Below are 25,354 nucleotides of genomic sequence, written 5' to 3' on the forward strand. Positions count from 1 at the left end.
TTGTACAGATGAATGTGGTACCTTCAGGCATTTGGAAATTGCTCCCAAGGATGAACAAGACTTGTGGACGTCTACAATGTCTTTTCTGAGGTCTTGGCTGATTTCTTTTGATTTTCCCATGATGCCAAGCAAAGAGGCATTGAGTTTGAAGGTATGCCTTGAAATACATCCACAGGTACACCTCCAAATGACTCAAATGATGTCAATTAGCCTATCAGAAGCTTCTAAAGCCATGACATAATTTTCTGGAATTTTCCAAGCTGTTTAAGGGCACAGTCAACTTAGTGTATGTAAACTTCTGACCCACTGGAATTGTGACACAGTGAATTATAAGTGAAAAAAATCTGTCTGTAAACAATTGTTGGAAAAATTACTTGTGTCATGCACAAAGTAGACGTCCTAACCGACTTGCCAAAACTATAGTTTGTTAACAAGAAATTTGTGGAGTGGTTTAAAAACAAGTTTTAATGACTCCAAACTTCTGACTTCTGAATCCAAACTTCTGACTTCAACTGTATACAGTACCTGTCAAAAGTTTCAACACACCTACTCATTCCATGTTTTTTCTTTATTTGTACTATTTTCTACATTGTAGAATAATAGTGACGACATAAAAACTATGAAATAACACATATGGAATCATGTAGTAACCAAAAAAGTGTTAAACAAATCAAAATATATTTTATATTTGAGATTCTTCAAAGTAGCCACCCTTTGTCTTGATGACAGCTTTGCACCCTCTTGGCATTCTCTCAACCAGCTTCATGAAGAATGCTTTTACAACAGTCTTGAAGGAGTTCCCACAAATGCTGAGGACTTGTTGCCTGCTTTTCCATCACTCTGCGGTCCAACTCATCCCAAACCATCTCAATTGGGTTGAGGTCGGGTGATTGTGGAGGCCAGGTCATCTGATGCAGCATTCCATCACTTCAAATAGTCCTTACACAGCCTGGAGGTGTGTTTTAGGTCATTGTCCTGTTGAAAAACAAACAATAGTCCCACTAAGTGCAAACCAGATGGGATGGCGTATCGCTGCAAAATGCTGTGGTAGCCATGCTGGTTAAGTGTGCCTCTAAATAAATCAACTCTAAATAAATCATTGATAGTGTCACCAGCAAAGAACCACCACACCATCACACCTCTTCCTCCATGATTCATGGTGGGAACCACACATGCTGTGTTCATCTGTTCACCTACTCTGCGTCTCACAAAGACACGGCGGTTGGAAAAAAAAATCTCAAATTTGGACTCACCAGACCAAAGGACAGATTTCCACCTGTCTATAATGTCCATTGCTTGTGTTTCTTGGGCCAAGCAAATCTCTTCTTATTATTGGTGTCATTTAGTAGTGGTTTCTTCGCAACAATTCGACCATGAAGGCCTGTTTCACACAGTCTCCACTGAACAGTTGATGTTGATGTTGAGATGTGTCTGTTACTTGAACTCTGTGAAGCATTTATTTGGGCTGCAATTTCTGAGGCTGGTAACTCTAATGAACGTATCCTCTGCAGCAGAGGTAACTCTGGGTCTTCCTTTTCTGTGGCGATCCTCATGAGAGCCAGTTTCATCATAGCGCCTGATGTTTTTTGTGACTGCACTTAAAGAAACTTTCAAAGTTCTTGACATTTTTCGGATTGACTGACCCTCATGTCTTAAAGAAATCATGTCTTAAACTGTCACGACTTCCACCGAAGGTGGCTCCTCTCCCTGTTCGGACGGCACTCGGCGGTCGTCGTCGCCGGCCTACTAGCTGCCACCGATCCCTTTTCTTTTTCGTTTGGTTTTGTCTGTCTTGTGTTCACCTGTGTCTAGTTAAAGCTAATCAGTGGGGTATTTAATCTCGCCCTACCCGCTAGGTTTTGTGCGGGATTGTTTGTGTTACTGTCGTTGGCTTGGGTTGCGTTTTTTACTGTTAAGCAGGTTTATTTTCACGGGACTGTTTTTCCCGCACGTTAGTTTAGTAGAGGAGTGTGTTCCTCTGTTTTTTACTAGACTGCATTCCTGTTTTCTTGTGGCTGCTTTTGTGGTCCTGTACCTTTTGTTTTGGTGGACCAGTAAAATAAACGCCCTTCTTGGAATTCTTGCTCTCCTGCGCCTGACTCCACACCCACCTCTCCTAGGGAGATTCTGACATAAACTGTAATTTCTCTTTGCTTATTTGAGCTGTTCCTGCCATAATATGAACTTGGTATTTTACAAAATAGGGCTATCTTCTGTATACCATCCCTACCTTGTCACAACACAACTGACTGGCTCAAACACATTAAGAAGGCAAGAAATTCCACAAATTAACTTTTAACAAGGCACACCTGTTAATTGAAATATATTCCAGGTGACTACCTCATGAAGCTGGTTGAGAGAATGCCAAGAGTGTGCAAAGCTGTCATCAAGGTAAAGGGTGGCTACTAGATTTGTTTAAAACTTTTTTGGTTATTACATGATTCCATGAGTTATTTCATAATTTTGATGTCTTCACTATTATTCTGCAATGTAGAACATAGTAAAAATAAAGAAAAACCCTGGAATGAGTAAGGGTGTCCAAACTTTTGACTGGTACTGTATGCCATTATCCTATTTTGACAAAGAAGTTGCTATAGAATAGGTACTACAACTATGCGTAAACCATTTGATAAAAATTGTATTGACAAGAAGAATGTACACCTTGTTAAAATACTGAAATGGTAAAAATAAAAATTGCATATTTAATGAAAATGAATGACCAATCTTATGTTCACTTGTGTTTGCTTCCTGGTGTAGCTGACTGTGTGTGCTTTCCCAAATGGCATCCCATTCCCTATACAGTATAGTGCATTACTTTTGACCAGGACCCTATGGGCCTGGTCAAAAGTAGTGTACTACACATGGAAAAGGGTGCAATTTTGGAAGCAGACTGTTTCTGGGCACTGCCTGGCTGTCATGTGTTGGGTGGTTGGGGATGGGGCCCAGCCTTACACAGATGGGGCCCAGCCTTACCTGAGTACGTAGTTGACCCAGATTATGTTCTTTTCATTGCCGTTCTTGGCATTGATGGCGATGGTGGCACTGGACTGGATCCAGATGTACCCACCGTTCTTCTGGATCCAGCGGTAGTACTTGGTCACACACTGGCCCTTGTTTATCACTGGGGGTGGAGAGAGGAGAGAGTAGAGAGAAGGGGAGAGGAGGGAGGGGGAGGACAGAGGAGAGAGGAAAGTACAGGGGAGTGAGCAAAGAGAAGAGAGGAGAAGAGGACAATAGATACAGTAAGAGGGATAGAGGGGAGGAAAGAAAGAAAGAAAGGAGAGAGACCATCAGGTGGCATCCAACAGCTGTGTGAGGGGCTGTGCTGCTCTCTGCTCTAGCTACCTTCATTAATCAAGTTCTCTGACTGGCTAAAACAGGAACGGAGATGCTGCACAGGTTACACTATTAAATACCTCAGAGGACAGTGTGTGTGCTGATCTGGAAACCAACGATGAGGGAACAATACATACTTAATATGGAATGAATGAGAGTCAATCGGGACCACTTATGAATAAATGAGTACATCATGGTGAAATATACACCAGTTGTAACAAAGGTAAAGATATAACTCTTTAGGTGTGTGATTTCAGGATAGAAACAGAACACACGAACATTGTACAGTGTATGACTAGTTTGTTAGTTAGATAGAGAGATTGAATTTGAATTTATGGGTCTTGATTTCCTGGGTAGGGTTAGGCAAGGGGTGTAATTATAGGATAGATGCTTAAAATCTGATTGTTTTCTGATTTATAAAATTGTGCATCCTTCAGACCCATCACTATGTTTGTCTGCTTTGAGGCTGGCTGCAGTGAGCCTCTCCCACCACCTGGTGGCACTGTGAGTCTGTACCAGCTACTAACTACAGCACACTACATTACATTACATTACACTACACTGAACTACACTCTGCTGGTTGTGTCCTTGTCTGGTCTGCCTTTGCATAAGTGAAGATGCTCTGGCAGTCGCAATACATCAGGCTAAATTAACCGCTCAATGATCTCAATCAATATGTATTTGCATTAATCATGGCGCTCTAAAACAGAAACAGTCAGAATCTGAGCAAGGTAGTAAATGCATATTGTTATTTTAATTGCAGCTACAAATAGCCTATACCATAAAAATACTTTCACGAGGGGGGATGATTTACATTTGAAGTCGGAAGTTTACATACACTTAGGTTGGAGTCATTAAAACTCGTTTTTAAACCACTCCACAAATTTCTTGTTAACAAACCATAGTTTTGGCAAGTGGGTTAGGACATCTACTTTATGCATGACACGAGTCATTTTTACAACAATTGTTACAGACAGATGATTTCACTTATAATTCACTGTATCACAATTCCAGTCGGTCAGAAGTTTACATACACTAAGTTGACTGTGCCTTTAAACAGCTTGGAAAATTCCAGAAAATTATGTCATGGCTTTAGAAGCTTCTGATAGGCTAATTGACATCATTTGAGTCAATTGGAGGTGTGCCCACGGATGAATTTCAAGGACTACCATCACACTCGGTGCCTCTTTGCTTGACATCATGGGGAAATCAAAAGAAATCAGCCAAGACCTCAGAAAAAAATTGAAGGCTATTTGTAGCTTCAATTTAAATAACAATATGCATTTACTACCTTGCTCAGATTCTGACTGTTTCTGTTTTAAAGCGCCATGATTAATGCAAATACATATTGATTGAGATCATTGAGCGGTTAATTTAGCCTGATGTATTGCGACTGCCAGAGCCTGGTTCATCCTTGGGAGCAATTTCCAAACGCTTGAAGGTACCACATTCATCTGTACAAACAATAGTACACAAGTATAAACACCATGGGGCCACGCAGCTGTCATACTGCTTAGGAAGGAGACACGTTCTGTCTCCTAGAGATGAACGTACTTTGGTGCGAAAAGCGCAAATCAATCCCAGAACAACAGCAAAGGACCCTGTGAAGATGCTGGAGGAAATAGGTACAAAAGTATCTACATCCACAGTAAAACAAGTCCGATATCGACATAACTTGAAAGGACGCTCAGCAAGGAAGAAGCCACTGCTCCAATACTGCCATAAAAAAGGCAGACAACGGTTTGCAACTGCACATGGGGACAAAGATCGTACTTTTTGGAGAAATGGCCTCTGGTCTGATGAAACAAAAATAGAACTGTTTGGCCATAATGACCATCGTTATGTTTGGAGGAAAAAGGGGGATGCTTGCAAGCCAAAGAACACCATCCCAACCGTGAAGCACGGGGGTGGCAGCATCATGTTGTGGGGGTGCTTTGCTGCAGGAGGGACTGGTGCACTTCACAAAATAGATGGCATCATGAGGCAGGAAAATTATGTAGATATATTGAAGCGACATCTCAAGACATCAGTCAGGAAGTTAAAGCTTGGTCGCAAATGGGTCTTCCAAATGGACAATGACCCCAAGCATACTTCCAAAGTTGTGGCAAAATGGCTTAAGGACAACAAAGTCAAGGTATTGGAGTGGCCATCACAAAGCCCTGACCTCAATCCTATAGAAAATTTGTGGACAGAACTGAAAAAGCGTAGGCGAGCAAGGAGGCCTACAAACCTGACCCAGTTACACCAACTCTGTCAGGAGGAATGGGCCAAAATTCACCCAACTTATTGTGGGAAGCTTGTGGAAGGCTATCCGAAACGTTTGATCCAAGAGAAACAATTTAAAGGCAATGCTACCAAATACTAATTGAGTGTATGTAAACTTCTGACCCACTGGGAATGTGATGAAAGAAACTAAAGCTGAAATAAATCATTCTCTCTACTCTTATTCTGACATTTCACATTCTTAAAATAAAGTGGTGATCCTAACTGACCTAAGACATGGAATTCTTACTAGGATTAAATGTCAGGAATTGTGAATTACTAAGTTCAAATGTATTTGGCTAAGGTGTATGTAAACTTCCGACTCCAACTGTATATAAAAAGAATGCCAGTAATGAAAAAGTATTAGGAACTGATAGCATTGTTAAAGAAACCTTCCCAAGGGTTCTACTAATTGACTTTAGATCACTGACTGCTTTCTTTTCCTATACATATAGAATGAAAAGAAAAGAAAAGAAAGAGAAAATTGAAAGAAATTACTTGTTTAGTACTGAGGAGTTCTAGTATACTGTAGTGCAGGGATTTCCAAAGACAAAAATATATATGTATTTTTAAATCTAATTTGGGGGTCTCAACTTACTGTTGAGAGTTAGAATACTAGAATACACAAGCTGTCACTGACAGTCACTCAATTAGCCCATGTCAGCATTAAAAAATTACTTATTAGTAAAATGGCCAACTATCTAAACTTGTAGTAATCATGGTTGAATTACCACTGCAGACATTTCTCTCTATGGCACCCTATGGCAAAATGAGTAGAATTGCAGAAAATGTGCTGTAAAACTGGAAAATGTTCTCTCCGCCCCATGGCAAAATGTGTAGAATTACATGAAATTAGTTATAAAGTTGCTAAATATTTTCTCTGCCCCATGGCAACATGTGTAGATTTGCAGCAAACTTGCTTTAAAACTGCAAAATGTTTTAGAAGCCCCATGGCAAAATATGTAGAATTGCAGGAAATTAACTCTAAAATGTAATTATTGTTTTTTTAACTAGGCAAGTCAGTTTAGAACAAATTCTTATTTACAATGACAGCCTAGGACCAGTGGGTCAACTGCCTTGTTCAGAATGACAGATTTTTACCTTGTCAGCTCAGGGATTCGATCCACCATCTTTTCAGTACTGGCCCAACGCTCTAACCTCTAGGCTACCTGCCACCCCACTGCTAAAATGTAAATGATTAACTCCTAGTATAAACCTCGATTTGTTATACTATGAGTTAACAATGATAGGATATACACAATATACTACATTTGAAAAGGGAGAGATATAAACATTATTTAGATTATTTTCAGTTGAATAGTCATTCATGATTATCCAAATATCCAAATATTGGATTCAAACTACAACTACAATATTTGGGAACTGTAAATGTGAGGGTTCTAATATTTTGGGAAATAATTAAGAATTTATATACTCAATCATTATACTGTATCTGCTGTGAGGATATTGAGTCATAATATTGGTAGTCATGACTCATTTATTATTTTAGGATGTATTTATTACCATATTTATTTCAGGTAAAAAATATACATTTTCTAATCCTAACTCTAATCTTGGTAAATTACTTGACAAATCAAGTATACACGACAAACTCAAAATTCCTGTCACGCCCTGACCTGTCTCTATTTTGGTTTGGTCAGGGCGTGAGTTGGGGTGGGCATTCTATGTTTCGTCTTCTATGTTTTCTATTTTTGTGTGTTTGGCCGGGTGTGGTTCTCAATCAGAGGCAGCTGTCTATCGTTGTCTCTGATTGAGAACCATACTTAGGTAGCCTTTTCCCATCTGTGTTTTGTGGATAGTTGTTTTCTGTATAGTTGTAGTGACCTTACGGAACTGTTCGTTTTTCTCTTGGTTAATTTTGTTTCAGTGTTCAATTGAATAAATATCATGAACACGTACCACGCTGCGCTTTGGTCCACTCCTTCAGCCCACGAGAAGCGTTACAATTCCACAGTCATATTCTAATCTCAGGCCGTCATTGCAAATAAGAATTTGTTCTTAACTGACTTGCCTAGTTAAATAAAGGTTACACATTCTACAGTATAGCAAGTGTACTGTATATCTATGAAGGCACCAAACCTGGACCTCCGTATCTCTCTGCCTTTGAACGTCAGAGCTCTCTCGTCAGTATTAGCGTCATTACATTTACATTTTAGTAGATGTTCTTATCCAGAGCAATTTAGAGGATAAATTATTGTTAAGTGCACATCGACAGATTTTTCACCTAGTCGGCTCTGTGATTCAAAACCGGCGACCTTTTGTTTACTGGGCCAACACACTCAACCGCTAGCCTACCTGCATACTCAATACACTCCACCCCTGGCTTACCTGGCACAATGTCTTTGTAGGTGAGTCTTATTTTTTTAACCTTGTCCACTTACAGTGCCGTTTTACGGTGCCGGAGTCGTCCACTAGCTATTGGAGGCATTAAAAGGAATACGGGCCCTTTAATCTGTCTCTTTCTCCTGCAGCCCCAGGCATGCCTGTAGGATGGCTCCACTCTCCCCTACTCTCTCTCTCTCGCTGTGAGCCTCTTCTCTCTCGCTCCTCTCCTCTCCTCCTCCTGTCCTTCAGTTTGTTTTAATCACTTAGATCCTTTCCATAATGGTGACTACCTTTCAGATACCCTTTACCTCAAGTGGCCCTGGCTTGCGACAAGGGGTGTCACCCACAGGAGGCTGCTGACGGGAGGACAGCTCATAATAATGGCTGGAATTGATTAAGTGGAATGGTATCAACCACATGGAAACCATGTGTTTGATGAGTTTGATAGCATTCCATTGATTCCGTTCCAGCCATTACTGTGAGCTCGTCCTCCCCAATTAAGGTGTCACCAAGCTCCTGTGGTGTCACCGTCATATAAAAGTAAGTCATTTACAGCGTGAAATTGCTTTATGAAAAGTCTTTGCAGTCCATCAGGGTATTATTGTAAAGGCAAACATTTTATGAATGAGGGAGGAGTCAGAAAGGAATGTTCTCTTCTCTACCGGGTTGGACATTTTTGTCTGGCTTCACAAGAACATTCTGCCTGTATTGTGGCGAGTGGTTTTCTTCATGTTTTTCTGAGGTACACTATTGTTGAAGCCCAAAGTTACTGTTTTCCAAAGCTTTGAATTTACAGCAACTTTGCCTGTGTCTTCAACATTCAACATTTCAGCTGTATTTTCCAGTATCTGTAGTGTCCTAACAAGTGAGCTGAGTTGGTTTTTATTAGAGTCCGTCTGAACTAGTCTCAGGAGACAGGTTCTGGTAGTATGCCTGGAGGCAGATGGCTTAAGTCCTCAGAGATTTAAGTGCTTTCAGTGAGCTACAGTATCTCTCTCCATCTCATGAAAACCATCTCTTTTCCCCAGTCTGATATAACAGTCACTCAAAACCATTTGTCCCTACTGTGTATGCTACAGTTCAGTTATCAGATCGTCAGACTAACGCATGTCTTGGCTTAACATGTATCCTTCTGGAATGAATTAAAAATCACCTTTCCAGTCATAGCACATGCGTTGATGAGTGAAGTATGAACCGTAGTGATGTACAAACACACAGTATAGATTTGGTCTATATGAAATGGAGTCTATGTGATCTTTTCACAGTCCTAGGATACGCTATGTATAAAAAGTTGAGCAACTAAATGGCCATATTATAAAGCTTGGACAAAAGCCAATTCATTTAAACACCTTCTCAAGTCTGGTGGTTCACTTCTGACCTCGAGTCTAGAGAGTTGGCTAAGTGGAATAATACATGACATTTCCTTCAGATCCAGTGACCTTGTCACCCTGCCTCACCAGCTGATTTCTGCTATTCACACCAAACCTCCACAGTATGTCAGAACATTTTTGGTAACGCTTCCTATGAATACCCTTTTCATAATGCATTTCATCAGCACACGTATGATGCCTTATGAGCTATGCCCAATGCATGACTTAGCTAGCTGTTAATATCTGCTCATGTACATCTATAACTACATTTTATCAGTTAGTTATCATCACAAAGGCCAAATGATCATCACATATGTGGTGATAATGTGACTGATGATGATAATGATGGGTATATGTCATGGGCATTAACCCTTTACACTTGTACCCGTAGACAGGTTGAAAATGACAGATTTGGGCACTGGTAAGCGCCTAAATTGGAACGTAGTGGTTGTACAGTAGCATGCTATACATGACATCAGAGCTCTGGCTCTGCGCTTCACAGCGCTGTATGGGTTCTGACTGACAGCCGTTCAAAACTTGAGCACCGCGTGGGACAACAAGATGCTCGCCACTTGTCCCTCACATTTCCATATCATAAAACTCATGTCATATACAGTGTCAACGTTTATGATCGCTATGTGTGATGTACAGTTCCAAGAGGACATGACGTCATACCCTGGGTTGTTCTGAACACAATGTTTGTTTGTCTATTTTAAAGCTCACGCTCTCATCACTCCTTTCTATGCACACCAAAATGATGATCTGTTTCCCTGAATTGCCTTGTGAAAGCCTTACACTGTAAGATCACATTATATAACTTAGCAAGTCATGTTGGCAATAGAACAAGCTTCAAGTGAAGCCCACCTGACCCAGATTGCGATTTAAAATGGCAGTTTTTTGAATTGCGTAAGCAACAGCAGTAATTGTGTGATGGCGGGGATGCAGGGTTGTGTTCCAAACAAAACAACTACAAGTCTGCTTGCTCTAGTTCCTCAACGGCACAGCTAGGAGAGATCAAAAAAGCATGTTACAGTTGAAGACTCTTCTTTGAGTCATAAAAGTGCATTGAAATTAATTTAGGTGTGTGACCACTTGAAGACACCAGTTAGTCCGCTCTCTCAAACCCTTGTCATTTTTTGTCTTATGTTGCACCTCCCCCACATTTTCCAGGAATATTCTTATCATGTTACTGAATGTATCCACAGTATTTTCAGATTTCGTTATCAACAAACGTGGCGAAAAGTACAGTAAATGTAAAATGTACATAAAATCAACAGTCTAATGTGAACTGTTGTGTCCTCAACTTTGGTCTAATAATTTTCCCATAATCTCAAACTATTCCCTTTCAATTGCTCTTTCAGTTGCTACCATTCTTATGCATTTCATATTTCTTCTGTAAGAAATATTTCAATGTAGCCCTATCCATATAGGCCAATTCCCACAAGTGTAAATGTGTAGATGAAACTATCAACTGAACTAGCTAGGAAAATAGCAAAGTTTTTATTTTGTCAGGGGGAATTAACACCCCTTAGTTATCCCAATCTGAATTGCTCACCGAATAATTCCCATGGCTTTGTTCTCTAACTGTAAATACTGTATAGTAGCCTGGTTGCCAGTCTCTGTTCAACTATCACATTCCAGACCTTGTAATCTGTGTCATTTGTTTAGCATGACAGAGAGTGGAAAGGAGTGGTATGACAGCTAGAGAGACAGGTACACAGGCTAACTGTTTAGTATACCCAGACGAAATCAACATCAAATCCACTAACAGACACTAAAAGGACAAACACTAGAAATTAGTGCACACTTAAGTACAATGCTGCAATACATCTGAATCTTGTTCATTCAGCGTGTCAATGTTTTAATTGTATCTGTCCGTAACTCAAAAAACTATTAAATTAACAAATAAATACATGAACTAACTATTTAGCAGCACTGAACACAACCAATTTCCCGGCTCATGCACTGCCTGTAAGTTGACTAAAGCCTGGGTGGAGCGTATTAGATAGGAGACAGCCAGGGGTAGCTGGAGATATGCAACGGTGCCACTGTTTGCTGCTACTGCCTAGCCTGCCACCTCAATCTGCCTGCCACCTCAATCTGCCTGCCTTAGCCTCAATCGGCCTGCTTTAGCCTCAATCTGCCGGCCTTATCCTCAATCTGCCGGCCTTATCCTCAATCGGCCTGTCTTATCCTCAATTGGCCTGTCTTAGCCTCAATCGGCCTGCCTTAGCCTCAATCGGCTTGCCTTAGCATCAATCGGCCTGCTTTACCCTCAATCTGCCTGCCGCCTCAATCTGCCTTCTGCCTCAATTTGCCTGCATTAGCCTCTCTTATCAATGTGATCCATGGGCAGCCCTCCCTCTCTACTTTCCCTCTGCTGGGTTTCAAATCAGCCGCTAATGAACCCAAGTTGGTGCATTTTTAAGGCACAGGGACAGTGCAATGCAGCAGTAATTGCGCTCTAATTCAGTTGAACTCACAATATCTAATCAGCCAAGTTCCCCGGCCGAGGAGGCAACCCCAAGGACACTCGTCCTCCCACCTAATAAAGCAAGGGAATTTACACCCTTTACACTTACAATCCAGCATCCAGCACGAAGAAAGGGCCCAGGGAGCAGCTCAGCCCACAGATCTCCAATAATGGCAGCCTGCCTAGTACAGTATCCACGTTGCAAAGCCCAATCAAATGGTGTACTGCTCCCACAATGCCTCCTCAGTGTTTAACCAGCCACAGTAAAGCTTTCATTGGCGAAACATATCAAATCATGACACGTTTTGGAATGAAGAAGTAAAGCGAGCGGAGAGTACCTCCTGCCACGGGCTATAACAACTGCTCTGGTGGAGTAGAGATGCAAAGACACCTTTGCAAAGATGACCGTTACTCTAAAAGTAAACTTAGCTCAAAGTTGAACGCAAACAAACAAAGAAGACATGCAGCCATTTCATTTGAAACATTGGGAGTGAACTTGCGTGGGGGTCTTGGTTTCCATTCTCCCTCCCTGGGGTCTGAAGATCAATGGTATATATTTCTACCCCTGAGTCATGACATTGCAACCCAAAAATATTTCCCCCATCCAAGGTAAGTAAGTCACAGAGGCAGATCACGTGGATCATCTAGATGTGGTCTCTCTACAGGCCTATTACCCTGATTCAGGGTTTAGCTCAATGTGGGCTAACCAGGTCTTGTGGCATGTAGGAGACCCGTGTTCAAACCCTAGAAGGTCACAGAGGCAGATAACGTGGATCATCATCTAGATGTTGTCTCTCTACAGGGCTTTGACACCTATTCTGTACGCTGATAAGATCAGAACAACTTTGTTCTGAACAACAACAGCTCTGCAGTGAAGCAGACGATGACCGATGACTTTGGTGTTTGGGTGGAGAGGAGATAGTTGTGATGGATCACTTCCCATAATAACATTTGTTCTGCAATAATGTGTTCATAATAAGTTATGTTCCATACTGGAATGATGTGGTAACTCTTAAAGTATAATACTCACAGTCTAAATGGCTGTGCCGGATGCCATCCACATCCTCTGCATGAATAAACTGGTAACACCTCTTCCCTACGATGTCCACTGCCATCAGGTCCATGTAGTCGCTAATTCTAGAACAGGGATTTGAAAAGGATTCAGCGCGTGACGACGGCAAGAGAAGAGGCACCAACGGAAACGGAAAAACATTCAAACGGCTCTTAAAAAGCAATGTCATTCCAGCTTAACCAGATAGACCATATTCATCCTGATATGTCAGACTAATGCCTTTGACAAAGATACAGTAAGTATTACACACACATTTAGGGACAAATGGATAGAATGGAACATAGGATGTCTTCCCATTTCACATGATAAAATGCCTATCACTTAGTATTGAATATAATCTATCCATTCTTTTTTTGTTCACCCAAAAGCAACCTGGCTACTATCTGTCTTACATATTGTGTGGTGATTTCTGATATTTCTAGTCTCCCCAAACACCCTATGAAACTCATGAAAGTAGTCCTGATCAGTTTCCCATTTTATTTTCCAGGAAAGCTGAGGCTATCTCACTGTAAAACTGACTGTCCAGATGTGATTTCCACATAAATAACTGACTGTCTGGCAGACAGGGGTAAAAAGAAAACTATCTCAGTGATCTCAATCCCACAGAGATGAGGACAGGTAGCAAAGAAATATAATGTTCATGATGAGGTGTACAGTATATAGGCCTATTGCTATGAAATTACAAACCCTAGCGATTAGAGTGGAACTACCTACACAACTATAAGAGCAACGTAATGCCAAGCGGTGCTGTGGGATTATTTAAGATACTCTTTGAAGAGGTAGGGTTTCAGACGTTTTCAAACGTTACCCATGCATTTCAGTTATGTATTTCACTGCCATGTGGGTACAGTAAAATACAGTCAAGCCTTACCTATTCTCACAGTAGACAATGTTGAGGTCCATGTGGACCCTGGTGACAAACATCTGGCAGTCTATGCGCACCTCGTTGATGGTGGGGGGGGGGAGGGCGTGGGCTACCACCACCATGCCCATGATCTGAATGGGTACCGACCGACTGTGGGTCAATGCCATACGGATCCTCAGCCTGCCTGTAACATGGATCACCTATAGGAGGAGGGATAGAGGGGGAAACACAGAGAAAGAGAGAGATAGAGACACAGAGAGAGAGAGATAGAGCGAGAGAGAAAGAGAGAGAGAGAAAGAAAGAGAGGAGAGCGAGCGAGCAAGAGAGAGAGAGAGAGCAAGGAGAGGCAAGAGAGAGAGGAGAGCGAGCGAGCGAGTGAGAGAGAGAGAGAGAGAGAGGAAGAGAGAGAGCGAGAGAGAGCGCGTGAGAGAGAGAGAACGAGAGAGAGAGAGGGAGAGCAAGAGAGAGAGAGAGAGAGAGAGAGCGAGAAAGCGAGAGAGAATGAGAGAGAGAGAAAAAGAGAGAGAGAGAGAGAGAGCAAGAGAGAAAGGAGAGAGAGGGAGAGAAAGAGAGAGAGAAAAGAGAGCGAGAGAGAGAGAGAAAGGAGAGAGAGGGAGAGAAAGAGAGAGAAAAAAAGAGAGCGAGAGAGAGAAAGAGAGAGAGAAAAAGAGTTTCAGTTCAAAAGCAGTAATGGAGAATTCCAAACACAAAATAGCGAGGGTGGAGGTGAGGACAAATGTTTTGAAGGTCCTAATTATCGCTAGCTTTAAAGTCTTTGTAGCTCTATTCTGCCCTAGAGGAGGAACTGACTAGATATGCAAACTACACTTTCAGATCCATCCATTTTAATCACTGCCAGGTTAAACCCAGGGGGAATTGTTTTGTAGTCTTTAAACTACTGACACTGGCCTCTCAGTGGCACACCTCTGAGATTGGTGAGACGCGATTATCATCATTCACACAGACAGTTCCTGCTCCCTAAACTCATTCAAAGCCTCAGACCATCTCCTGCTCCACCAGGGATAAGCAACCCTCAACAATGGGAACCAGACATTGAATTCCAATTCAGAAGAGAGACACAACAACAAAATAACAGCCCTATTCCAGGCATTGCATTAGAAAGCTAACAGAACAGTGACATGTTACAATGGCCCCGTCAGACAGTCGGCCCAGGAGGAAAATGGCTCTGATGGTGTATGATGTCTCCTTTTCAAAGGGAAACCATCAGTGCTTGTGACATCCTAGAAGCCATCAACAGTCTCCACAGTTAAATGATACTGACTCCTTTTCCCTGGAGTTTCGAAAGACAAAGAAGAACTGTGGATGATAGTTTGAAACCCATTTTGAATATAACTAAACTACAACGCTGTATAGCACATCCAATGGCAAGATTGAACCGTGTTTATTTTAAAGTGAGTATGAGCGAAGACCGGCTAAAACACATGAAACAGAATGCTAGGAGAGGGATTGTAGCCAGTCTAGTGCTTGAAGTCGTGCTGCTCTGAGAGAAGAGGAGGGAGAATACTTTGCTGTCTTTTTAAAGTTGAAGAGTGCAGTGAGACCTTGTTCAAGGTCACCAGGGGAATGACCGTGAAGAATAGGAACAGTTAAAGGTACTCTCAATCGGCTTTCCACCCAGGTATATTCTGTTAGATATGTTCCCATGATTTTGCAGTTACAGTCATTTCTGTAACATGTTAATCATCTACTGTGCAGAATATGTGTTAGATATATTTCCTGTTTTAGATATATTATTTTTGTTACATATGTGATATATATGTCCCCGATATTCTGTAATTACACTAATTTCTGTAACATTTTACATCATGTATGTATAATTGAATCATGTAAACAAAGTCTGGTCGATCCACCCAGAATGACTTTGTTGAATGCATATGAGAGTTCCCTAAAGTCCTTTACGTGTTAAACAGATCTATGCAGCAAATCAGCCTGCTCACACTCACACCTGGGTTCAAACACTATTTGAAATCTTTCAAATATTTTTAGCGTTTGCTTAAGCCTGCCTGCAATGCTGGATGGGAAGGGTTTTGCTCTTCTCCAATTATTCTATTTGTTCCAGTGTGCCAGGGAAGCTAAATCAAGCCCAGATGTAGTATTTTAAATTATTTTAAATAGTACTTGAACCCAGGTATGGTACAGTATGCTGATCAGCTTCACACATTAGACAGACAGTAAACTGATCAGCTTCACACATTAGACAGACAGTAAACTGATCAGCTTCACACATCAGACAGACAGTAAACTGATCAGCTTCACACATCAGACAGACAGTAAACTGATCAGCTTCACACATCAGACAGACAGTAAACTGATCAGCTTCACACATCAGACAGACAGTAAACTGATCAGCTTCACACATCAGACAGACAGTAAACTGATCAGCTTCACACATCAGACAGACAGTAAACTGATCAGCTTCACACATCAGACAGACAATATGCTCTTGATCAGACCACAGATTGACAGCAAGGTAGGTGCTGATACACACTTGACTGTTGGTTGTTGGTTGTCAGGCTTCAAAAAGACATCACATCAGCACAATGAGACCAGGGCAGAGGAAGACATCACATCAGCACAACGAGACCAGGGCAGAGGAAGACATCACATCAGCACAATGAGACCAGGACAGAGGAAGACATCACATCAGCACAACGAGACCAGGGCAGAGGAAGACATCACATCAGCACAATGAGACCAGGACAGAGGAAGACATCACATCAGCACAACGAGACCAGGGCAGAGGAAGACATCACATCAGCACAATGAGACCAGGGCAGAGGAAGACATCACATCAGCACAATGAGACCAGGGCAGAGGAAGACATCACATCAGCACAATGAGACCAGGGCAGAGGAAGACATCACATCAGCACAATGAGACCAGGACAGAGGAAGACATCACATCAGCACAATGAGACCAGGACAGAGGAAGACATCACATCAGCACAATGAGACAAGGGCAGAGGAAGACATCACATCAGCACAATGAGACCAGGACAGAGGAAGACATCACATCAGCACAATGAGACCAGGACAGAGGAAGACATCACATCAGCACAATGAGACCAGGACAGAGGAAGACATCTAATGACTGTACCGGCTGGACGGAACAAGGCCATGGTGCTCTAGAGGACCCCAGACAATGCAAAATAAAATGCACACCGCTCTGCTCCACTCTAATGGATACTAATGTTTTAAAAACATATGGAATTTAAATGATTTATTCGGAAGCCCAAACCTAGGGGCATCAAAAAAGTTAGTTTGAATAAGACAACTTTTGAAGTCAATGGTGGGCAGCTAGACTGCTACAGGAGCGCTATTGGCCAGAACATTAAATATGCTCAGGCAGTTAAATGCAAACTGACATGTCAAGTGTTCACAACAGCGGCAGTGAGAGGCATTCGAATAGCATTTCTCAACTTAATACAAGCCAACCAAATAAAGGGATCCATTTTTATAATTCATGGTTCAGCACACAATGAATACACTCTCTCCCTCCACCGGTGAATATAGAAGAGGTATACATAAGAAATAAGATTCATCTGTTCCTGGGGATTCTCTGGAGTGCTTTTGAAATGTGATACAGCACAAATAATAAAGGAGGACCTTTACATGAGTGCATTAAATGAGATGGGGGGGCTGAGATCTGTTAAAAAAAATACAGGTTTAAAGCTGGAGCTTTGATTTGACCTCCAGAGTGGAGTGGGGATATAAGCAGCCATGATAAGTGCCACCAATGCCACCGTGCCTCGCGGTCCCGGGTGGAGGAGCAGATCACCGACAAGCCAAACAACATTTATCTCTAGCCATAATTAGGACCTTCAAAACATTTGTCCTCACCTCCACCCTCGCTATTTTGTGTTTAAGATTGTCTATTACTGCTTTTGGACTGAAACTCTTTCTATGTCTCTCTCTCTCTTTCTCTCCCTCTCTCCTCTCTCCTCTCTCTCAACTCTCTCTCCTCTCTCTGTCTCTCTCTCTCTCCTTCTCTCTCACTCTCTCTGTCTCTTTCTCTCTCTCAGACACAGCCTTAGTTCAATATCATAGGCAGCCATTACCTTCCATTTTTTATAATAAATAAATATTAAAATGTTTTTTCCCTCACAGTCCAAGACCAATGAAACACAATATAATAAAGAGATTGAAGAGATATATCCAAACCCACGCCACTGCTGATGGATCCTGTCACGCCCTGACCTTAGAGATCCTTATTATTCTCTATGTTTGGTTAGGTCAGGGTTTGACTCGGGTGGGAAATTCTATGTTTTCTGTTTCTTTGTTTTTGGCCGAGTGTGGTTCCCAATCAGAGGCAGCTGTCTATCGTTGTCTCTGATTGGGGATCATACTTAGGCAGCCCTTTTTCCCACCATTAGGTTGTGGGATCTTGTTTTCTGTTTAGTTACTGTTGCCTGACAGAACTTTCGTTTTCGATTTTGTTATTTTGTTTGAGTGTTTTTTAAATTAAAATCATGAACACTTTCCATGCTGCGCCTTGGTCTACTCTTTCTTCCAACAACGAGAGCCGTACAGATCCACCCTTGAGAACACAAAGTGCATTAGGGTGTGATGATGCCAGAATGAGGCCAGAGACACTGACAGAGAGACAGAGATGATATGGAGATCCTTGGAGAGAGAGAGAGGGGCATCAAGGTGAGGCTGGGCTCGTCCCTGTGTGTCCTCACTGCTCAAAGAATCAGCCTTAATCATATCTCTCTGTCCCAAAGCCCCCACCAGCCATACATCGTATCAACTTAATATTGAGCCTACATGACTCTTTTTCTATACATACAGTATGTTAACACCGACAGCCATTTTTATGTCATGCTGAGTATTATAGTCATGGTAGTTATGGCCATTCTCTCTTTTTCACAACTCAAACTGAAATACAAAACAATATTTACATACTAGAAAAAGCCTGGAATGCAAACTGAATATCACTCTAAAACAATAGTAAAACAGAGCCATATTCAGTTTGGATTCCAGACTAGTTCCTTATGAGAGTCTATAACCCCGCTCTTACTACAGGGCTAGGCCGTAGAACTACATATATAACAACATATGGCTGTGGGGGTGTGAATTCTAGGATCTCTGTGGCTCGGCCACCGTGCCTCTGGGTCTTACCTTATAGCCTGAAGACTTGATGTGGACGCCTCTCTTGGTCAGTGTGGACTTCATACGGATGAAGAAGGAGCGTTCTAGAATGTTGTCTGGGGGCAGCAGGGTGGGGCTGGTCGATTCGACTGTGGAGGCACACACACACACACACACACACACACACACACACACACACACACACACACACACACACACACACACACACACACACACACACACACACACACACACACACACACGCGCACGCGCACACGCACAATTACTTAACATTACTTGGCCAATAAATCTGTGTGTTTTGTAGTAAAGCCCAGGAGAGGTGGGGTGATATTAAAAACTCCAGCTGGTAAGACAGGCTAGCTGTAATAACTTTTCATTGAGTTTCTATCATCTCCCAGGTAACCGTCTAATGGAAAAAGCACACCTAAATAAAAACAACACATTACCAGTAAACAATGTTTTAATTACAGTATGTTCTGTAATAGTGTACAACCTCTGTTAGGTCTAACACCATAACAGGTGAAAACATTTTATTGGAAGTTCGGCGGCAGTTTAAAAGTCAACTGCATGTTTCTCTTCATTGTAGTGTAGTATTCATTTCCCAAGTACAATATTGCAATTTCATGTAATGGAATACCTATTAGAGTTAACTCAAGTGTTTTTTATACTGTATACTGTTAATCTAATTGTAAACAAAGATAATCATCCTTGCTTCACCAATCTCAAGACAATTCTAAACATAGATCATCACATTAAAAGCCCATAACTAATGAGGTCAGTCAGTCTCTTCAACAGAACACAACAAGGATACCTATTAGGTAAAGGTGAAACCGTCTATTTGTCACTCTGTGCTCCTGATCAAGGCTTAATAATCAAATGCATATTCAAAATATTCAATCCATCAGAGGAGATAATATACTGTAGATGTAGACATGCTAGCCCCTCCTGGTATCCCTGACTGTGTGTGTGTTATGATTGACATTTCCCGTTTGCCTGTGGTCATGAAGCTAGAAGCTGTGAGAGGGGTGGCCCTAGCAAAGATTCAACATCTGCTTGCAAATGTGCATATCCCATAGAAGGATCTAAGGGGAGTGAATAACAAAGACGGACGGACGGACGGACGGACGGACGGACGGACGGACGGACGGACGGACGGACGGACAGACAGACAGACAGACAGACAGACAGACAGACAGACAGACACATTGTTGTGTAAGGGGGAAGCTGGTGTGATGTTGATGATGTGTTTTCCTGTGGGTCAAATACACCAGATATTGTTGTTGTGGGGGGAGGCCAGGGGGAGGTGCTCATTTTGGAAGTGGGCTGCTCATTGGACGGCTACATGGAGCAGGCGTTTGCTGAGAAGCTGCTTCAGTACCAGCCCCTCGTGGCGCTGGGACAGCCTTGGGTGGAGGCCGTCTCGGCCCCGTTCACAGGCTCGCAGTGCGTGGCCTCCAGATTGTGGGGCTTGACAAAAACGAGGGCAAAGCAATTGGCTAGGTACTGCTCTGTTTCAGCTGTCGTGTGTGTGTGTGTGTGTGTGTGTGTGTGTGTGTGTGTGTGTGTGTGGTGTGTGTCTCCCAGACTGTCTCTGTCCCCTATGGGGGACAGGACATTAGAGACAGACAGACAGGCAGACAGACAGACAGACAGACAGACAGACAGACAGACAGGCAGACAGGCAGGCAGGCAGGCAGGCAGGCAGGCAGGCAGGCAGGCAGGCAGGCAGGCAGGCAGGCAGGCAGGCAGGCAGGCAGGCAGGCAGGCAGGCAGGCAGGCAGGCAGGCAGGCAGGCAGGCAGGCAGGCAGGCAGGCAGACAGACAGACAGACAGACAGACAGACAGACAGACAGACAGACAGACAGACAGACAGACAGACAGACAGACAGACAGACAGACAGACAGACAGACAGACAGACAGACAGACAGCCAGCCAGCCAGCCAGCCAGCCAGCCAGCCAGCCAGCCAGCCAGCCAGCCAGCCAGCCAGCCAGCCAGCCAGCCAGCCAGCCAGCCAGCCAGCCAGCCAGCCAGCCAGCCAGCCAGCCAGCCAGCCAGCCAGCCAGCCAGCCAGCCAGCCAGCCAGCCAGCCAGCCAGCCAGCCAGCCAGCCAGCTACTCTCCATATAACAAGGCTGCAGTGAGGTTCTCTAGAACCGGAAACAACATGATCAGTATGAGAGAGGAGGGTGGGGTGACAGCGAGGATGCTGGTGGGAGGGCGTGGTGGTGGCGGCTGCTGACATTCTCTTTTTTTCTCTTCTTTACTGAGGAATTAAATGTCATTTAAAATATAACCAGTCCTTTATCACTGGGGAGAAGCCAGAGCCATGTTATATTTAGTCATTTAATTTCTTCTGATTAAATATGAATTACTATGACATTTTTCTCATCATCTAACACAGCAGAATACACCAACAGCGTTTTAATACACTGCATAAGCAGCAGAAGCAGTAGCAGCTCTAAGAGTTTAATTTGCCTCTCTAATCCAATCACATCAACCTTATTTCTCTTATCACAGATTCCCATTTTGAATTAAATGAGCTCATTAGTTTTAATCAAAGGCAGAGAGATCAAAACTTACACTTAAATGCTATAGATCACAGCTGCCAGTCAGCTGTATAGTTCTATATTACTAAAACACAAGATCAGAGCCTCTTAGAACTGAGCATTTTCATAAAAGAAGGCACGAGCCAACCAACTGCCTGGCCTTAAAAGCACAGGAATCTATTTTCACTCTACTGACGTCTAACTAAAGCAACCAATCAGGTTAATTTGTGAGGGGTTGGGGGGTGGTGGTGTGTTTCACCACCAGTGGGCTTCTGTTAGTTAGCGGTTATGATGTGAATGTGAATTATAGACTGGGCAATTTACGAGTCAGACACGTCGGACACCCTTGCAATACTTTCTTCATCAAACTAATGCTAATATGAGCTCTGTTGGAGCATTACTCTGGGTATTAGAGTGTGGAGTGGGAGAATTATCACAGATACTTTGTGTTCTTTATAGGGGATAGACAATCCAAGATGGCGTAGCAGTAGGACGTGTCTTTGTCTTGTCTTGTCCCGTGTAAATAGTCTTCGTATTTTTCGTATACATTTCGTATATATTTTAATTTCACTTTCCGTCTAGGAACTGAATATACATTCCTACATTCCGCCTCACCCAATGTGGTACGGACCTGCTATTTTTTTTTTTATACTTTAGAACCGTAACCCCAATCAGAAGCTAGCCAGATAACTAGCTACTAGCTAGTAGTCAGTTAGCCACTGCTGCGGTCTTCGCCCTTAACTCGGACACAGCCAGCTTCAATACCGGGCCAATACCTGCCAGTCTGCAAGCGCGATATCAACCCAGAGCATATAGGACTGCTTTTTCTCTACCACATCACCGGATTCCTGACACAAGCTCTGGACAATTACACCGTATCATCACAGCTAGCTAGCTGCAACCGAGTGGCTACTACTGGCTAACACCTCTGTCCCGAAGCAAGCACCAGTTAGCCTTGAGCTAGCCTCGAGCTAGGCCCATCTGCCGGCTAGCCGAAGAGGTCTACCAGCGAATTCTTGGGCTACAATACCTCTTTTGCCAATTGGACTGGACCTTTTTTTGCCGAAACAGAGCCCTGCCAATCCATCACAACTGGTCTAAATCAGCTACAAGCTAATTTAGCCATTTTTTTGCCGCTGCTAGTAGCTTTTACCTTCTGCACAGACACCAGCCCTGTTATTAGCCTGGATATTACTCACCAATTTACCAGCATCGGACTGTCTCTCGACAACAACGCCGGATTCTTGCCGTAATCCCTGAGCCACTACTTCTGATCCTCACAGCTAGCTTGCAGCTAGCGCAGCTAGCGCCACTGCCACGAAGCTAGCACCAGTTAGCAAACACAATTCTACGATTCACAACCTCTCTTTCGCCATCCGGCTTGGATTCTCTGTCGACACGACCACGTCTGAGCAGACCCCCTCCGTCTGAGCAGACCACCCCCCGGGCTACTAACTTTAAACGCCGCGTGCTAGCTTAGTGGAGGCCTCCCTGCTCCATCAACGGCTGCCCCCTGGACACTATGATCACTTGGCTACATAGCTGATGCATGCTTGACTGTCCATTAATTCACGGTACTCCATTCTGTTTATTTGTGTTTTATCTGTCGGCTCTGTGCTTTAACTCAGGATCTGTGTGTAGTTAATCCGACCCTCTCTGCCTAGTCGTCGCCATTTTTACCTGTTGTTGCTGTGTTAGACTAGCACCCTGTTATTGCTGCTGTTATCTTACCTGTTGTTTTAGCTAGCTCTCCCAATCAAGACCTGCAATCACTTTATGCCTTATTGTATGTCTCTCTCAAATATCAATATGCCTTGCATACTGTTGTTCAGGCTAGTTTTCATTATCATTTTTTTGGTTTGCAATGGACCCTGTAGTTCCACTCTCCGTACCTCTGTTACCTCCTTTGTCCCACCCCCCACACATGCGGTGACCTCACCCATTGAGACCAGCATGTCCAGAGATACAACCTCTCTTATCATCACCCAGTGCCTGGGCTTGCCTCCGCTGTACCCGCGCCCCACCATACCCTTGTCTGCACATTATGCCCAGAATCTATTCTACCACGCCCATAAATCTGCTCCTTTTATTCTTTGTCCCCAACGCTCTAGGCGACCAGTTTTGATAGCCTTTAGCCGCACCCTCATCCTACTACTCCTCTGTTCCTCGGGTGATGTGGAGGTAAACCCAGGCACTGCATGTCCCCAGTCACCCTCATTTGTTGACTTCTGTGATCGAAAAAGCCTTGGCCTCATGCATGTCAACATCAGAAGCCTCCTCCCTAAGTTTGCCTTACTCACCGCTTTAGCACACTCTGCCAATCCTGATGTCCTTGCCGTGTCCGAATCCTGGCTTAGGAAGGCCACCAAAAATTCTGAGATTTCCATACCCAACTATAACACTTTCCGTCAAGATAGAACTGCCAAAGGGGGAGGAGTTGCAATCTACTGCAGAGATAGCCTGCAAAGTTCTGTCATACTTTCCAGGTCTATGCCCAAACAGTTCGAACTTCTAATTTTAAAAATTAATCTCTCCAGAAATAAGTCTCTCACTGTTGCCGCCTGCTACCGACCCCCCTCAGCTCCCAGCTGTGCCCTGGACACCATCTGTGAATTGATCGCTCCCCATCTAGCTTCAGAGTTTGTTCTGTTAGGTGACCTAAACTGGGATATGCTTAACACCCCGGCAGTCCTACAATCCAAGCTTGATGCCCTCAATCTCACACAAATCATCAAGGAACCCACCAGGTACAACCCTAAATCCGTAAACATGGGCACCCTAATAGACATTATCCTGACCAACCTGCCCTCCAAATACACCTCTGCTGTCTTCAATCAAGATCTCAGCGATCACTGCCTCATTGCCTGTATCCGCCACGGGTCCGCGGTCAAACGACCACCCCTCATCACTGTCAAACGCTCCCTAAAACACTTCTGCGAGCAGGCCTTTCTAATCGACCTGGCCCGGGTACCCTGGAAGGATATTGACCTCATCCCGTCAGTTGAGGATGCCTGGTCATTCTTTAAATGTTACTTCCTCACCATATTAGACAAGCATGCTCCGTTCAAAAAATGCAGAACCAAGAACAGATATAGCCCTTGGTTCACTCCAGACCTGACTGCCCTCGACCAGCACAAAAACATCCTGTGGCGAACTGCAATAGCATCGAAGAGCCCCCGCGATATGCAACTGTTCAGGGAAGTCAGGAACCAATACACGCAGTCAGTCAGGAAAGCAAAGGCCAGCTTTTTCAAGCAGAAATTCGCATCCTGTAGCTCTAACTCCAAAAAGTTCTGGGATACTGTAAAGTCCATGGAGAACAAGAGCACCTCCTCCCAGCTGCCCACTGCACTGAGGCTAGGTAACACGGTCACCACCGATAAATCCGTGATAATCGAAGACTTCAACAAGCATTTCTCAATGGCTGGCCATGCCTTCCTCCTGGCGACTCCAACCTTGGCCAACAGCCCCGCCCCCCCCGCTGCTACTCGCCCAAGCCTCCCCAGCTTCTCCTTTACCCAAATCCAGATAGCAGATGTTCTGAAAGAGCTGGAAAACCTGGACCCATACAAATCAGCTGGGCTTGACAATCTGGACCCCCTATTTCTGAAACTGTCCGCCGCCATTGTCGCACCCCCTATTACCAGCCTGTTCAACCTCTCCTTCGTATCATCTGAGATCCCCAAGGATTGGAAAGCTGCCGCGGTCATCCCCCTCTTCAAAGGGGGAGACACCCTGGACCCAAACTGTTACAGACCTATATCCATCCTGCCCTGCCTATCTAAGGTCTTCGAAAGCCAAGTCAACAAACAGATCACTGACCATCTCGAATCCCACCGTACCTTCTCCGCTGTGCAATCCGGTTTCCGAGCCGGTCACGGGTGCACCTCAGCCACGCTCAAGGTACTAAACGATATCATAACCGCCATCGATAAAAGACATTACTGTGCA

The 25,354-nt window shown here is 43.5% G+C and overlaps 1 protein-coding gene across 2 annotated transcripts in view; it reads right to left on the reverse strand.

Annotated features, from left to right (window-relative positions):
• LOC139563531 (neuronal PAS domain-containing protein 3-like) overlaps positions 1-25,354 on the reverse strand; it is a 425,688-nt gene that overhangs the window by 8,107 nt on the left and 392,227 nt on the right. For both annotated transcript variants that reach the window (XM_071382264.1, XM_071382263.1), the window contains 4 exons: positions 18,866-18,984; positions 13,731-13,924; positions 12,818-12,924; positions 2,974-3,121 (listed from right to left, as the gene is read on the reverse strand). In XM_071382264.1, the coding sequence (XP_071238365.1) occupies positions 2,974-3,121; positions 12,818-12,924; positions 13,731-13,924; positions 18,866-18,984 (568 nt within the window). The remainder of the gene's footprint in view (positions 1-2,973; positions 3,122-12,817; positions 12,925-13,730; positions 13,925-18,865; positions 18,985-25,354) is intronic.

This window comes from Salvelinus alpinus, chromosome 34 (assembly GCF_045679555.1).
Source record: "Salvelinus alpinus chromosome 34, SLU_Salpinus.1, whole genome shotgun sequence".
NCBI lineage: Eukaryota > Metazoa > Chordata > Actinopteri > Salmoniformes > Salmonidae > Salvelinus > Salvelinus alpinus.